General features: G+C 41.0%; 1 protein-coding gene across 1 annotated transcript; it reads left to right on the forward strand.

The window, feature by feature from the left end:
- Nucleotides 1-664: 664 nt before the first annotated feature.
- On the forward strand, nucleotides 665-15,156 carry LOC142028914 (protein-glutamine gamma-glutamyltransferase 5-like). The gene is made up of 14 exons (XM_075022912.1): nucleotides 665-798; nucleotides 3,186-3,365; nucleotides 3,665-3,907; nucleotides 4,876-4,994; nucleotides 5,490-5,618; nucleotides 5,851-6,028; nucleotides 6,936-7,068; nucleotides 8,106-8,209; nucleotides 8,301-8,543; nucleotides 9,902-10,228; nucleotides 11,115-11,272; nucleotides 11,597-11,730; nucleotides 12,702-13,347; nucleotides 14,324-15,156. Exons 1-14 carry the CDS (start codon nucleotides 792-794, stop codon nucleotides 14,396-14,398), a joined length of 2,676 nt encoding a protein of 891 aa, XP_074879013.1. The 5' UTR covers nucleotides 665-791; the 3' UTR covers nucleotides 14,399-15,156.
- The last annotated feature ends 1,194 nt before the right edge of the window (nucleotides 15,157-16,350 follow it).

The following is a 16,350-nucleotide window of genomic DNA, read 5'->3' on the forward strand; positions in this document are numbered from 1 at the left end:
GGAGGTGGAGCAAGCTAAGAAGCTGCAAAACTGATTGTGTGCTAGAACGTAAATGCACACAAAGTATAAATAAATTATGTAATTTTTAAATTAAATTTTACTGTCAACTTCAAAAACTTCAACTTAATGCATGTCCTCTGTTTATTTTACAATTTAGCTGGGAAAGTTTGTAACTGTTCATTTTACTCTGACCTCCACTTGGAGGGATTGCTGTGCAGACTTTCTGAAAGCTGGGATTTCTGCTTATATTATAATAAAAATGTCCACTGGTGATCCTATTCAGAGAGTCTATAGTCAGCTTAAGTCTAGTGTTCTTTATTGTTTTCCTATAGGTGACTGAAGATGTCTAGCCAGAAAGGAACTATAGGTGCTGGGATTTATGGGAACTTTAAAAGGCTAAAAATAATGGCTTACGCTGAAATGACTTTAGATTCATCCTGGTCTTAAAATATTTTTGAGACATGGCAAGTTGTGGGACATGGAGAGTACTATGCTATAGGTGAGGTAGCAAGATTCTCCCTCCCTTCGGCTGCAGGACTCTCCCTAATAATGCTGGAAGTTAAAATGAATCATTTATGAGCATCAGTAGACACATGGGTGGGGCCTCTTTGTAAACTGGTATTTTGTTGACGCAATATGTGTGACAGCCTTTTAGTTCTGAATATAAATGTTACTGAGAGGAAATTAGGTTGGTTCACAGAGGAGATCAGCCAGACCTTGCAGTGCGTCTTGCTGAGGAGCAGGACCTCCACCAGTACTGTGCTTCAGATACTAGTACATGTAGAAGAAAAATGGAAGGTGAGTGTCTTGAAACTTTATTATCACTTGACTCAGTACTGAAAGTGGAAATAAATGGTCAGGTGTAGGGACAAAAAAACCTGTACATATTGCTGTGTGGAATAAAGTCTAGGGATTAGTTCTATGATTTAGATTTTATTTGTGGACTTAGGGAGAAAGGAGGGGAAAAAACCCAACTTGAAAAAAACCCTTTCTTTTTATAAAGGAAAAAGAGAGTTACAGAGAAGAATTGGTGAAAAACCAGCTAATTCTGAGAATAAGAAAGAACATGAAAAAGAATACATTGTATTTTCAGCATAAACTACAAAGTTCTAGTTTTCAGTATTCTCGTGCTAGAAGCAATTATTTCACAATGGATACCTGAAGTATTCTCTCTGGAATGAAGGCAAAATGTGAATTGATAGAGAAAACCCATTGACTAGTATTGAATGTCAGGTTTCTACCAGAGAGAGAAAACCAGTAAGAGATGTGAAATTGATTGGCCTTTAGTATTTTCTCTGAGCTGCCTTTGCTTAAGAAGGCAATTGTTAGCTCCTTTGTGATCCAGTTGTGCTAATTAACTCTGATAAGCAAACTGTGGGCTGACATTAGAGAACTTCCCTGAGAAACATGTAATATCTCAACACCCTGATGTTCTGGTTCAGCTGGATTAATGAGTGGATGAAGTGTAGTTGTCTTGGTTTGTAAACGCCTCCAGAGGATGGGTGAGGATCTATCAGGTTCTTTCAGTGTTCTTGACCACAGGAATTTGTCATGTGTGCTATAAACACTTCTAATCCTTTCTGTTCAACCAGAACACTTTGCGTTATGTTTGACAGCTCTCATTAAGATATGAGATTTTCAGTTCAATTCTCTTACTCTTTCTTGTCAGCAGGTATGATGCATTCATGAGCAATAATGATGTAATGCATTGCTGTATTTTTTGGTTGTTGTTGATAGTGTGCATGTTTTTAACATGGGTAACACCCAGGTCTGCATTTATCTGCTGAGCTTTGCTGAAGAGCTGAATGACCAAATTTAAATGGTTAGATGAAAAAAGAAATTATTTTGGTTCAAGGAAAGAAATCAGAAAAAGCTGTTTGTTTTGTTTTGGGTGTCCGCCCCCCCCCCCCCCAATCCCCTTCCTTCCCCTCCCACTTTATTTCAATTACGATTTACTTCAGGATGTGATCCTGGGAAACTCCACTGGTTTGTGTTAAAAGTGTCCTGGTCCCATGTGCTTAGCTATGAGTCTCCTTTCTTGTGAATGCACCCTTGCTTCTGATGGGAAAAAATTAGTTTCCCCTAAATACCAACTCTGTATTCAACTTAGTACCAATATAGTTAGAAAAGTTGCATTGTTTGGTTGTTCTGTAGGCTTAGCAGGACTAAATTTAACCCTTTAGAATTAAAATAATATACAAGACTTTGTAGTTCAGCAAGTCCAATTTTCAAAACTGCTGAGAATCTGTGGCTCCCATTGTCTTCAATTAGAGTGAAGCACTTTTGAAAATAAAAAGTTGTATGCAAATAAGTAAAAATGAGTGTTGCCACCCATCCTTCTGGCACCAGGATCATAATTACCCCTATGAAATGACTGATATTCAGGCAGGATGCCTAAGGGCGGGGATCAGCTAAGATTTTTGTCAAGCTAATCATAGCACTTGGGATAGATTGTCAGCATTTTTTTAAATATCGCAATTTGTGAATATTTCCTTCTTCATTAAGTTCCTCAAAGATGTCTGCAAACCTTTTATGACTTTGGGAAATGCAGACCGAGACATTTGATTTGCATGCATATTTAACAGTATTTACAATTTTGGGGGGATATTTATTCATATCTGATTTTTTTCATAACTCATTTGGAGTGCCACTTAAGCTTTCCAACACCTACATTTGTTATTAAATCTTTTATTTATTCAATTTACTTTATTATTTTATTACTTGTATAAAAAACTCTCCACTGATAGCATGTGCAAAACGTTTGCTGTCTAACTGCGTTTGAAAAGTAACTGTAGACAGCATGCTGTAATGTGGAGAGAATATTACAACACAAAATCAATTTTTCAAGTAGAGATACTAATATTGTGCCTTGGCATCAGATATTTATAAAGCAAGAAGGCACTATATAAAAGATGTGAAACTTGTAGCACAGCTTTATAAATCAAAGCGTTATACAAGTTTCCACCTGCAAGTTGGGGAAGTGGTGAACTTGTAAGGATACTTTTATGGATGTATGTCTCAATCTCAGTGTTGCTGGATTTTGAACAAATTCCTGAATGAATTTTTTTGAAACATTTATCTCTGTCTTTCATCATTATCTACACTTTCATGTAATCTTGACCTCAGCCAATAATGGGAACTCAATTATCTGTTTTTAACTTTGTGTGCCTTTCTCCATCCTGCAGTCATTGAGCTGGGAGAAGTCGACTTGAACTGTCCTTCCAACTGCCAAATTCATAATACCCATTTCTTTGGAACTGACAGACAGATAATAAGGAGAGGGCAAGCCTTCAGCTTTTATGCTCGCTTCCAAAATCGGGAATGGGATGACTCCGTGGACCAGGCTATTTTCACCGTGGAGACAGGTAGTAACTCCCAAACATTGTGTAGTCTTTCCTAGTCCTTTGCTGGTAAGTAAAATTTCCCGTAGTCTCAGTGGCAAATAGTATCTACTAATTAATCTTCTGTGTGAAGGGTCTACCTTCCCCTCACTCAGGCAGTTCTGCTAACATGTAAAATTTTCTCACTCTGCTACAGAAGTGACAAGTGAAAAAGAAATCCACCCTTGGGAGCTTTGCATTGCAAATGATGGCTAAGCAAATTACTTGCCCTTTACATGTGCTTTGTTTAGTCTGATTAAAGCTGTATTTATTTTCCCGAAAAGGCCTCAGACCCTGCGAATCAAATGAGACAAAATGTACCTTCCCAATGGGCAGATGTCTAGATCAAACCTGCTGGAGCGCTTCCTACAAAATTCATCAGCCAAAATGCATCAATATCAGCGTGTTTCCTCCCTCCAGTGCCTGCATTGGCCGTTATATTCTCAATATGCAAATCACATCTTGTGGTCACACATATCAGCGATGCCTCGGAGATTTTTATGTCCTTTTTAACCCTTGGTGTGCAGGTAAGAACTCAAGTGATGATCAGGTAGTTTTAAGAAAAATGGTAGTGATGAGTAAAACTGAACATATTTATTACTTAGTTGGGGAAGGATGGAGTCACAGAAATAATGAGAAACAGGAATGGATTTTGTTTTGTTACTTTTTAATTTTTTTTCTCTGACTTCAAGACTGTCTTAAGCCAGTGTTTTGATTTGGTTTCTTAATGGTAGTAGGGATGTAGTGTAATTTTTTACCCCCACTTTTACAATGGCTTGGCAGGACAAGAAGCAATAGGCACAAACTGAAATACAGGAGGTTCCCTCTGAACGTCAGGAAACACTGCTTTAGTGTGAGGGTGACTGAGCACTGGCACAGGTTGCCCAGAGACGTCATGGCATCTCCATCCTTGGAGATATTCAAAAGCTGCCTGAACATGGTCCTGAGCAACCGTCTCCAGGTGTCCCTGCATGAGCAGGGTGGTTGGACCAGATGACCTCCAGAGGTCCCTTCCAACCTCAATGATTATGTGATTCTGTGAATTCTGTGGTATCACCATGAAATAATATAGTACAAATACAAATGGAATTCTGTGAACCTGGTTCTGGTAGCATGCAATTCTGGAGTCTGTAGGACCTTGCCAAAATCATTGCATGGCAAATATTCACATTGGCTGTGCTTTTGACTTGGTCAAAATCAGATATCCAACTCTAAGTGTGCATTGTTTGACTCCTAGAACAGCTTAGTGTGAAGATAAACTGCAAGCTCTGTAATTCAGGTGTACTACAGCAGGGAGAGGCTTAATAAAGATAATATCTAGCTCTAAGTAGAAAAGAATTGTCTGTGAATGTTGAAAGAGCCCACACCCTTGAACATGTTTAAAAGTATAAACCAAAAATAGGTAGGAAAAGAAAGAGGGATCCAGTGAAGTAGAAGATAAAGAAGTGCTAGAAATGTACATATTGTCTGACTGATAGCTCTGCATCTTTTCCAGATGACCCTGTATATATGGACAGTCAGGCCCATAGAGAAGAATATGTTCTGAATGAACATGGGATACTGTATGAAGGAGTTCACAAGCATATTACCTCTCGACCATGGCACTTTGGACAGGTACTTTTTGAAGTCTTGTTCGGAAGTATATGTCACCCATATACGGATAAATGAAGTGTTATCAATATTTTTTCAGAAATGCATGCTATGTTATGGAGTGCAAAAGATTTTTAGGACCAGTCCAGATTATGCATGCACAGAACAAAATGTTTGAGCACCTCACTGTAGCCCAAGCAACTGGAAGAAAGATCTGTAGTAAAATTAAGGAAACTACAGAATGTTCTTGGAAAAGGTGAAACAGGGTATTGCTTCTGAAGGAGAATTATTCCATTGGTCAAACATAAGCGAAAATGTCTTTGGTTTTCCTTCAGGCAGATAGACAAAACCATGCAGACCACTAGGAGCTGTGCTTGATTAAGGAAGAAAAAAAAAAAAAAAGTTCAGGGAAGGAGAGAGGGCAGCTCATACAAATGAAAAAGACTGGATTATTGACAAGAAAGGAACTTTATCAATGTCAGAGTACCACAATGCCTGTGTTAACTTCTCTTGCCACAGTTTGAAGATGGGATTCTGGATATCTGCTTGAAGATCCTAGACATGGGTGCGAGTTACCATCACGGCTCCGATCGTGACCATTGTTGGCGCAATGACCCCGTGCACGTCAGCATGGTGGTAAATCACATGGTAAGACCGCTGGTGGTGTGTGACCTCTGAATAAATCGGGTCACTTCATTGTATTATAGAGGGACAAATTGCACTGTAATCTAGCACAGTATGAGTAGCAGGGAAAATCCTTTCTGTGCTCAAATACACAGGAAAAACTTGTAACACTAAGCTCTGATGATTTTGTGATATGCTTAGGATGTGAAGACATGGTCAGCTATTTGGAAAGGTTGTTTTTCTTTTCTCTTTCTAGATAAGCAGCCATACCACTAACAGCATCATGAAGATTCCAGAAAACAATGATTACCTGAAAGGAACAAAACCATTTTCCTGGAATGGAAGTGTTCCTATTCTTCAGCAGTGGTACAATGGCAGATGCAGGCCAGTCAGATATGGGTACTGTGGGTCTCTTGCTTCAGTAATGTGCACAGGTATGACATTTCAGTCTGCCCTTACCTAGTTATCCAAAAAGGAAGATAGAAAACCAGGATCAAAAAACTCTGACCCTAAAGCCTACTGGAATAATATTACTCATAAGCATTTTACTAGAAAAGAAATGGAATATTTTTATCTTGTTATGATATGGCATGGTTCCTAACGTAGTGTTTATCATCAACCTATTGCTTTCCTATACAGCATGAAGACCAAGAAGAAAAGCAGTACTGTCTTTTCTGTGACCTTTATACCATGCAGCTATTGATACTGCAGCTTTTATTAAAACACAGAGCAAGTGCAGCTTTGTGGAGCCAAAACTTATCCTTTGGGTGAGGTTTGAAGGATGAGAAAAAAAGCTAAGTTATGAACAGGAAGAAGACCTCTAGCAATGTCTCCTCCAAAACATAAAAGCAGCAGGCTACTATCTTCTTTTACTGCAAAGGATGAGATAATAGTGAACTAAACAGAACAGACAAAAAAACAGAGTTCCAACTTTATACCATTTACTTACTGAACCTGCTACTACATTGAAGAAAATTAAATTGATATTCTATAGATGAATTTATATGTACTACACTCTGTTTACAAAAAACATTATAGTGTTTTATTAATGCAAGATTAGGTTCATTATTTCTGAACTTAAAACAGATCTGGTTTTGGGGTTTTTTTTTTAAAGTTGGAAGAGTAATAAGCCATTCCTTCATGCCAGGCTCTTTTCAGACTACTTTTCAACCACTAAAAATAAGTTTTGAAGACAGAATCACTGCATCCCAAATATTGCCTCCTATCCGCTGTGTTTATATAATTGCAAAGTAGAATATGGGAGAATTATTCATAAAATAAATGAAGGATTTTCTTGATTAATTACTATTTGTAATGAGTCATTATATTTTTTCCTTACAGTGATGAGGTGTTTGGGAATTCCAAGCCGTGTTGTCACGAACTTCTGTTTTCCATGCTCAATTGAGAATCCCCTTGGTATCAATGAGATTTTTGACTGTACTGGAAAAAACCTGTGTGGTAAAGACAAACTATGGTAAATAAGAAATAAACAACCTCTTTTGGTTTTGTCAAAAACTAAATGATAGAAAGACTAGTATAAATCTAGCAGATCAGTGTATCTCTTTCTTTGGTGTGGCAAGACTGTTCAGTTTCCTAATAATGCATTTCAAAAACATGCAGTGTTTTTGAAAACATGCAGATGGACACAGTCTGCTCAGTCTACATTTTCAAAAAAGAAAAAAAAAAAACACTTGTGAGAATTGACACTACCTGCTTATCCTTTTCAGTGGAAAGAATAAGGCCATCAATCTTAGTAGCTGTAAAAATATGAAGTAGGTCATGAAATGTAAGGGAAAATTTATCACAGACTAGGACTATTATCTTCAGTCATAAACACTTGGTTGATAATTATGTTGTCTTCCTGAGGTTCCTTATCATGGATTGCTTCATTCTTGTAAACCCCTCAATTCATGTTCATATAACTATGACATTATCACTCATCATAGCAGAATTTCGTGTTTTCACCCTTGACCTGTATGTTCATAGTTTTACTGCACCAGAATTTTGTTTGCATCCAGGTCTCATCTGCGAAAGCTTTTAATGAATTTTCTGCCCTTTCACATGTCAAAAAGATGAGGTCAAACTGAAATACTATGGGAATGAGGATCTTATTTTAGCACAAAAGACTTAAGAGTTTATTCTTTGTTAAGCCATTAAAAAGAAGACTAAGACAGTATGTGATTTTCCTTTAAAGAACCAGGAGGAAAATGTTAGGAAAATAAACTACTCAATGTGCCAACACAATTATTTTGTTTATCAAATAAAATAAAAAGGGGGCTATAAGAAGAATGTTTTGTAATCAGGTCTGCAGGGTTCTGGAACAAATTTCCAGTCTGAGTGATATAAAGCAAAACAAACAGCTCCTGTCCCCAGACATCATTAACTGTGTTAAAAAATGGAGAGTCTTCAGTTGATTAAAAGGTTATCTCTGACATGTTTTTCCTTCATCATAAGGCATTGAACTTGATGATCCAAGAGATGTCTTTAATCCTATATTCCTGCATCCTACAGGCGATATCACTGCTGGAATGAATCTTGGATGGCTCGCAGAGACCTAAATCAATGCTGTGGTGATTGGCAGTGTCTGGATCCAACACCTTTGGAAACGGGCAGAGGTGACTGTAGCTGTTTTCCTCAGCTTATGTTGTTGAGTTTCTCTACTACTTAGGTTACAACATATTATAATATTTTTGTTGCCTGGCTTAGGTTCAACTTGCAGCGGTCCTACCTGGGTTCGAAGCATCAGAGAAGGGGAACTGGACTTGGACTATGACGGTCATCATATGTTTTCTCGAGTAAATTCGAACTATGTTGGCTGGCTCTCCCAAAACAATGCCAAAAAAATAAAATTTTTCTGTGACGCTTGGCCATGTGGACAACATCTAATCACCAAGAGTGTTGGCAGTGAGCAATTTGAAGATATCACTGGGGCTTACAAGTATGAACTAGGTATGATGAAAAGTCATTAAATGGGTAGAGGAAATTTTAAATGCTAATCATATAAAATTATCAATGTAATCTGTCCTGTGTTAAATTGAGTAGAACAATCTGAAGTTGTCTCTTTTTGAGAAAGATGCCTTTCTATTCAAAGATCTTGATTCTTAAACTTCTAAATATATTTAGATGATTTAAACAAAACACACAGTAATTACATCCATATAGGATAGGATAGGATATTTCAGTTGGAAGGGACCTACAATGATCATCTAGTCCAACTGCCTGACCACTTCAGGGCTGACTAAAAGTTTAAAGCATATTACTAAGGGCATTGTCCAAATGCCTCTTTTTAAGGCACTTGACAGGCTTGGGGCATCAACCACCTCTCTAGGAAGCCTCTTCCAGTGTTTGACCACCCTCTCGGTAAAGAAATGCTTCCTCATGTCCAGTCTAAACCTCCCCTGGCACAGTTTTGAACTATTCCCATGCATCCTACCAGTGGATCCCAGGGAGAAAAGCTCAGCACCTCCCTCTCCACATGCCCTTCTCAGGAAGCTGTAGAGAGCAATGAGGTTGCCCTTCAGCCTCCTTCTCTCCAAACTAGGCAAAGCCAGTGTCCTTGGTCTGCCTGGACATGCTTTCCAGCCCTTTTATGTATGTACATGTTTTGGTCTCACCTGTACAGTAGTTTAAAATATTAGCAGACTTTAGGCAATCTAAAACACCTTAAATTTTTTTAAACCCAGGATTAACTTCTTGCTTGTTGCTTCTTGTACAAGGTCTGTCAGAAAATATGCTTACTTCCTGAATTCATGTAATATTAGGATATTCTGCCATTCTTACTTTGGTCTACTGATTACTGATTTTCATCTTTCAGTAGTAGGGAGGAGTTCAACCAGCAAAATTGCCTAAAGGAATGAAGAGTGGATCACAGATGATTGTAAAATTGCAAGCTCTGGGTTTTTTTGGAATGGGAACAAAAAAGAAAACGATTGATAGTTTCTTTCTTTGAATGGTGTATCTTGCCCTTTGAGACATATGGTAGCATTTCGTATTCACCCAAACCCTTATAAAGAGTTATATTTTGAGTTTTGGACTAACTACACATTTTGAGATTTACATGACCATTTTTAAATTTAACTAATCAAAGTAAAATAATTTTTTTGAGTGTTTTTCCAAGGTATTTATTTTCTTCTATGCATTCAGACTACCATATCTTGCGTTTGATTACCTGGTGGATTTGTTCTACACCAAGCCACTACATTAGGTTTCAGGGAGGACGAGGAAGAAGTTTACTCACCTTTATTACTTGGGTAGATATGGATCCTTGTGCCTCCAGCAGGATCATTATCATGTATCTTCTTCAACAGGTTCTGTGAAAAACAAAGAAGCTTATTATCGGGCTTACAGAAGAATTCACCCAGGGTACTGCAATGCTTCCAACTGTCATATTGAGAGAGAGTTATCATCTCTGAAAAACCCGTTTTTGAGTGACTCTGGTATTAACATGAGGTTAAAGATGGCTAACTGCCCAATGTACGGTGAAGATGTCCAACTGCACTGGCTGCTTGAAAATTTGCGTAGTGAAAACAAAAACCTGAAGTTTAATTTATGTGCACAAATAATAACCTACAGTGGTTGCCCAATGGATCAATTTTGGAAAGACAGTGTGAATGTCACATTGGGTCCAAGGGAAGGTAAGAAGGTGAATTTGTCTAATACCCTTTTGTCCACTGTTCTTTTCAGGAGATTGTTTTTTTTTAGGATTAGTGGAGACTTCCTAATAGTGGTGGGAAGCGAAATAAATACAACGTTAAATGTTGACAGCTGAATTCGCTGTAGGGTGATCACTCAAAAATCAACAGTGTCAATACTATATGTATAGTGATGGGTAAATTGTAGCCTTTCCCTAATTTCTCAAGGCTTAGAGATTCTTATGATCATTTAAAAACTTGTTTCTCCTAAAAGTTCAATTCTGGATTCTATATTCAATACAAAGATAAAGTTGCAGCTGTCTATCAGAAGAGCAATTTGTTTCCTTTGGCCAGAAGATATTAGCCAGTGTAAAACGTTTGTTTTGAGCACTAAAGTAATTATTTCTAGATATATCACATGCTGGGAAGTGCAAAGGTGTATCAGATCATAAACACTTGTTTTCATGGTTAATATCTTTTTCTGAAAGAAAAATGATCCCTTTAATTAAAACACATCACTATGAGATGAAATTTCATACCTGATATTAACATTCTGGTTTACCAAGCTTGAATTTGCCTACATTTGAATTATTGCTTTAAGAGTTACACTGGAATGAAAGTTTCCAAATTTTGAATAATAAAAATAATAAACCAAACTCCTTGTAAATGCACTGGTATAGTTACATTAACTGAAAACTGTGAAGCTTGTTGTTGAAGGTAGCAAGATATCACTCTAAGCCAGGAAAAGTCATGTCTGTTGTCAAAGATGCTGTGATAACTTAATATTTAATTAAGCCATTTTAAGTACCGGTTAAACTTTAGGAGGAAGGGAAGTGGAAATATTAGCCAAAAAATCAGAAAAAATAATTAAAATTAATTTGTTTTACAGTGAAAAAAATTCCACTGTGTATATCATATAGTCAATATGGACCTTATCTCTGTGATCACAACATTATGAAAGTAGTTGCTGTCTCAGACCCAGAGTGTGGAGAAGTTCTGATGGTGAGCAGGGATATTGTGATCAACAGGCCACCTGTTATTGTAAAGGTAAGGAACTTTAATTGTGGGATTTGTGACCTAAGGAACAGACTTAGGGACTCTTATTGGCCAATTCCTAGGTACAATGATGAAAAAATTTAAATTCTTTCTTTTTTTCTTTTCTTTTATTGTATCTTTTATTTTAGCAAGATTATGTGATTTTAGATGTATAACAGTTGACTTAGAATGATGTATAGAGATCACAGAAGTAAATCAGAAAGAAACACGTGTATGAATAATCCTTTTTTTTTTCCTTTCTTACATTTATTTACTGCATTGTTAATTTTGTAAGGGTTACAAAACATAAAATGTGTTTGTTTATTTTCTGACTAGCTACTAAGCCAGCCCAGGCTGAAAGTACCATGTACTGCAGAGATCTCCTTCTGCAATCCTCTCCAGGAAGATATGAAAAACTGTGTAATGACATTAGAAGGCTGTGGTTTATTCAAAGAGCCGATGACCATTGAGTAAGATCATCAATTATTTAAATGGGGATAATATTGGGGGTTCACTAAGGTGTGCTAGATCAGAGCAGGTTTTGAGGAAGACAATAGTTCTGATATTTTTGGTGGTTAGGACCTGAACAGGACTTTTTACCCCTTATTACTTTGAGACTCCATTAAAAGCCTCACTCCTCTTGAAACTGATGGATCATTTACAGCTGCCAAGATATGTTGCTGCTTCATTTTTCTCAAGATTTAATTGAAGTGTGTGTTTCAAATTTCTGTCTGAAAGGGAATGCACTGTTTCTTTACAAGAAATTCTAGCTGGGTCCCCCATCCCTTTATAATCCTATTGAGTTTATAATAGAATTCCTCTAAATATTCATGAACTGGCACCACATATGTGAAACATTAGAAAAAGACAGTGAGAAAAAGCAATATGCATTGTAAAATCATAACATGTTAATCACAGGAAGCTGGAAACTTCCAGGATGCTATAACTTCCTAGGAAAAGTAGCTGTTCATTAATATGCATTGCTGTTCTTCATGACAAGGAGAACCAACAGAAGTATGACTAATTTTGAGGGGAAGCATTTAGGAATTGTTCTTGCTGAATAATAATGAACTTGATTCCACAAAGCTGCCCGATCCAAAGACTACTGGAAATGGGAAGCAGTAAATACATCTTTGAGGCAGAAGGGTGCTACATTTTTGAAGAATTCAAGAGAGTATCATGAAAGAGTTTCCAGTTCCAATTACAGAACCAGCTATGGGAGACTTCCAAATCTTATTTTGGGACAAAAGTTGTTACCATGCTTTTCACAATACAGAATGTGGGTTTTTTTGAAGGAAGGCAAGAATAACAGAGTTGTCATAACAGTTTGTCTCTGAAAACATGCCATAGCAAATCAAACCTAATCGTGTGCACTCATCTTGTAGCGCTTCAGGTCTCTGAGCTACCCAGGGTCCTAATTCTTTTCCTTCTCTCGGTCCAGTTTGGGAACGCTGGCATCCAATCAACAGGCACGGACCATCGTGGAGTTCACACCTTACAGGCTTGGCAGCCACCGGCTCCTGGCCAACTTCGGATGCCACAAGTTTGCCTACTGCAAGGGATGCGCCAAGGCCGAAGTGTGTTGCCCCACAGGCCAGAACGGCGGCCTGCCCGTCAGCCAGAATGGGTCGCTCCCGGTGTGCGAGAACGGCTCCCTCCCCATGAATGGCTCTGGGCCCGTCCCCGTGGCGGACCCTGCGTTCAACTCCATGTGTGAATATATATGTATCCCAATGTGCAACCCAAACTGCAGTGCAGGGGGCCAGCCTGTGTACGACTTCGTGTACCTCCCTGCAGGCCATCCCTTATGCAACTCCATCTGCAACCAAGGCTTCAATCCAAGCGTCAATCCTGGTTTCAACCTGGGATGCGATCCTGGCTTCCGTGTCGTATGCGAGACCGTGCCTCCCGCTACGTGCGCCCCGATGCCTCCGACCGTGTACGGCTCCATGCCTGCCCCAACGTCCAACCCCGTGTGCCCCCCTATGCCTCACGTGATGTTCGAGACCGGTCCTGCTCCCGTGCACCAGCCCGGAGGCGGAGGGGGGCCGATGTCCTACTCTGTCTCTGTCCCCGCGAATAACGCGGTGAGTGCCCTGCTGACCCACTTCATGGCTGGCTCCGGTCCCACTGTGGCAACCCAGGCGGTCCCTACCCATATGTCTGCTCCGCCATCCCACCCGGCGTGCTCTCCGGTAGCTCACGCCGTCGGCGGTCCCGTGCCGCCGCCAGCTCCCCTTTCGGTGCCCGCCGCCTCCATCTCGCACGTCGTCTGCGGCTCCGCGCCCTCTCCCACCGCCCAGCCTCCGTGTGGCCCGACGGCCACCCTGCCCTGCCAGCCCCCGAGCGCCCCGGCAGCCCGCGGCGTCTGTTCCCCAGGCCCCTGCCCAGCGGCTTCCCCGGTGCCGCGCTCCGCCGCCCGTAGCGCCACCCCGGCAGGGCTGCAGGTGGGGAGCGCCCCGCCGGCCCACTCGCTGTGCTCCCCGGGCCCCCGCCCCGTGGGACCCCCGGCGGCCCACTCGCTGTGCTCTCCGGCCCCCCGGCCGGTGGGACCCCCCGCGGCCCACTCGTTGTGCTCCCCTACCTCCGTCTCTCTGGGGGCTGCGGGGGCCCGCCCCGCCGGCTCGCCCGCCCCTCGCCCCGAGGACTCGTCGGCAGCCTGCCTCCCCTGCCCCCCAGCCCCCCGCCCCCTGGCAGCCGCCACGGCCCGCTCCCTCTGCGCCCCCACCTCCCGCTCGGTGTCCCGGCTCGTGGGCACCCCGGGGTCTCGCTCGGTGTGCGGCCCTCAGTGGGGCCCCTCCTGCGACACCACCGCTCGCTCGGGTGCCCTCTCCACGTGGGCTCCCGCTTCCCGCTCAGCGTGGAGTTCCACTGGGCGCTCGGGCTACTCCCCCTTGTCCCGCACCGCCTACGGCACGCTCACGCGCCCTCCGTACAGCTCCTTGTCCCGCTCCTCCTACAACTTGTCCCGCTCTGCCTACACCACCCTACCCCGCTCCACCTCTCCCTCTGCCTACGCCACCTTGCCCCGCTCCGGGTCGCGCCCCTCTGCGCCCCACGCAGGGTCCCGCACGCCCTGGAGCCCCAGCAGGAGCACTCTCACCTACTTCAAACGCAAATACCTGTAGCGGAGAGTAACCCGGGGAAAAGCCAAAGCCAGTGAATTAAAGCCCGTGCGCAGACGCTTTGAAAGAAGTTAGAAATGGGGTGATGGAGAGCAGCGTACGTAGTCCTGAGTATTTATCCACGTGTTTGAGATGTGCCAGAAAGCAGGCTGCTAGCCGGCTGCCGAGGGATGCCTTTGATGTAATACTTGTATGTCTTGAGATACGGTACGGTGGAAGTGACAAATGAACGTGGAGCCGTCGTGACAATAGTTGCACAGTGCAGGTAATCGGACTTACTTGCTTGGTCAAGCTGTTTTATAAATGATGTGCTTTCACTCTCTCTTCTCTTGATTTCTTGCAATGCGTATTTCTCAGATCTCCCTGGGCTACAGCACTTGTAGCAAATCTCTCTCACCGCATGAAATGTGCGGTCCTTGGGAGGCTGCAAAGAGGTGGCAGCAGACCTGCCTTACATCTCGCCTAACAGACATTGGGCCCCTGAGTCCCGGTACTGTTGTGGCTCAGGTCAGTTCTGCATGCGCTCCTTAGTTATGGGCAATGAAAAGTGTGGAGGTTGTGGAGTAATTAAATTGTTACAAATCAACTGAAGAGTGTTAAAAAAAAAAAAAAAGAAGAAAAAGGCAAAAAAAAGGCAATTATAATAAATTTAGTGTTACTACTCTGGATGTATTACAGGTCCAGTATCAGGAATCCAAAGGTCAGATTAGAAAGGCTATAAAACTCGAACAATTAAAACCAATTCATTGGCTTTCACAACTGAATGTTTTTCATGTAGCATATTCAAAAACTTTACTCATATATATTGCATGCATTTAGGTTCATGGGAAAAGCTCTAATTCCAAGGCTGTGCCTTTTTGATTCGATATAGCTAGAAAACTTCTGTCACCAGACCTGAACTAGAGAAGGAAGTATGACGTTATCCTTTCTTTCCAACACCCAGCCCTTCCAACGGAAAGGTTAAGAAGGTGAATGAAAATGTATTACGTCTACTTTAGATAATTGGTACCGTTTCAATGCTAACCTTCTCCCAGTGTTTTAGGAATCAAAATAATACATTGTCATAATGGAACTGTCCCCAGATTTTGGATTTGCTCATAAGAATTCTGTATTTACTGACAACACCTTCCATTCCTCCATTATTTTCCCGTAGTGCTCCGTTATTTTTAGTAGCAAGTGTTAGTGGGGTTTTGTGGTAAGGTAATTTTGCTGGTGCTGCAGAATCTTCAGTCACGTAGCAATAGTATTTCAGTAGTATCACTGTAGTTCACACCCCTATGCTCTGTGATGAGATTGAGTAAATTTCCAGGGATTTTGAAAAGGTGTGGTGTCAGATGGTAGCTATGAACATGCCAACACTATCACCTACAAAGCAACTCTGAGTATGGTAGAAGAAATATTTGCCTGGATATTGTAGTAGAGTGGTCATAACGCTGTGACTTGTTTTTTACGCAGTTTCAATAGTCTCTGTTAGGTGTTTGCTGAAAATTTCTTTGCCTGATTCACAATAAAAATAGAAAATTAAAAAAACCACCTGTAATTCTGTTTTCGTTTCTTTTTTTGGTAATACATCTTCAAAAGTAGGGAATAAATCTCTCCAGATGCACTGGAATGTAAAATCTTCCTCTGCTCCATTTCTGTTATATTTCCACTTCCTTTCCCTAAAGTCTGAAGCAAAATAAGATCTGAAGTTAGGGGAAATCTATAGATTTCCTACTATACCTGAAATACTTCCTTTGGTATTAGAGGAAAAATTCAGCCATCCTCTGTGCTCACAAGAAAGCTTTCCACTTGCAGGTGCTGCATGAGTTTTTCCTTTGCTTTCATGGGCTGCAAAACTCACAATCCACAGAAAAGACAAACCAAACAAATCTTTGGGTGGCAGAGGAAGAGACACAAAAGATACCAACACTATCTACTTAAGAAAAAATATGATTTTTTTGAGAAAGTGTTAACAGTATATGG

The sequence above is a fragment of the Buteo buteo genome, chromosome 3 (assembly GCF_964188355.1).
Source record: "Buteo buteo chromosome 3, bButBut1.hap1.1, whole genome shotgun sequence".
Lineage (NCBI taxonomy): Eukaryota > Metazoa > Chordata > Aves > Accipitriformes > Accipitridae > Buteo > Buteo buteo.

Bases quoted from the DNA above. Each gene is read 5' to 3' on its own strand.
- LOC142028914 (XM_075022912.1), top strand. The intron at 7,069-8,105 runs GTAAATAAGAAA...TGCATCCTACAG, and splicing joins TGTGGTAAAGACAAACTATG to GCGATATCACTGCTGGAATG. The intron at 8,210-8,300 runs GTGACTGTAGCT...TGCCTGGCTTAG, and splicing joins ACCTTTGGAAACGGGCAGAG to GTTCAACTTGCAGCGGTCCT.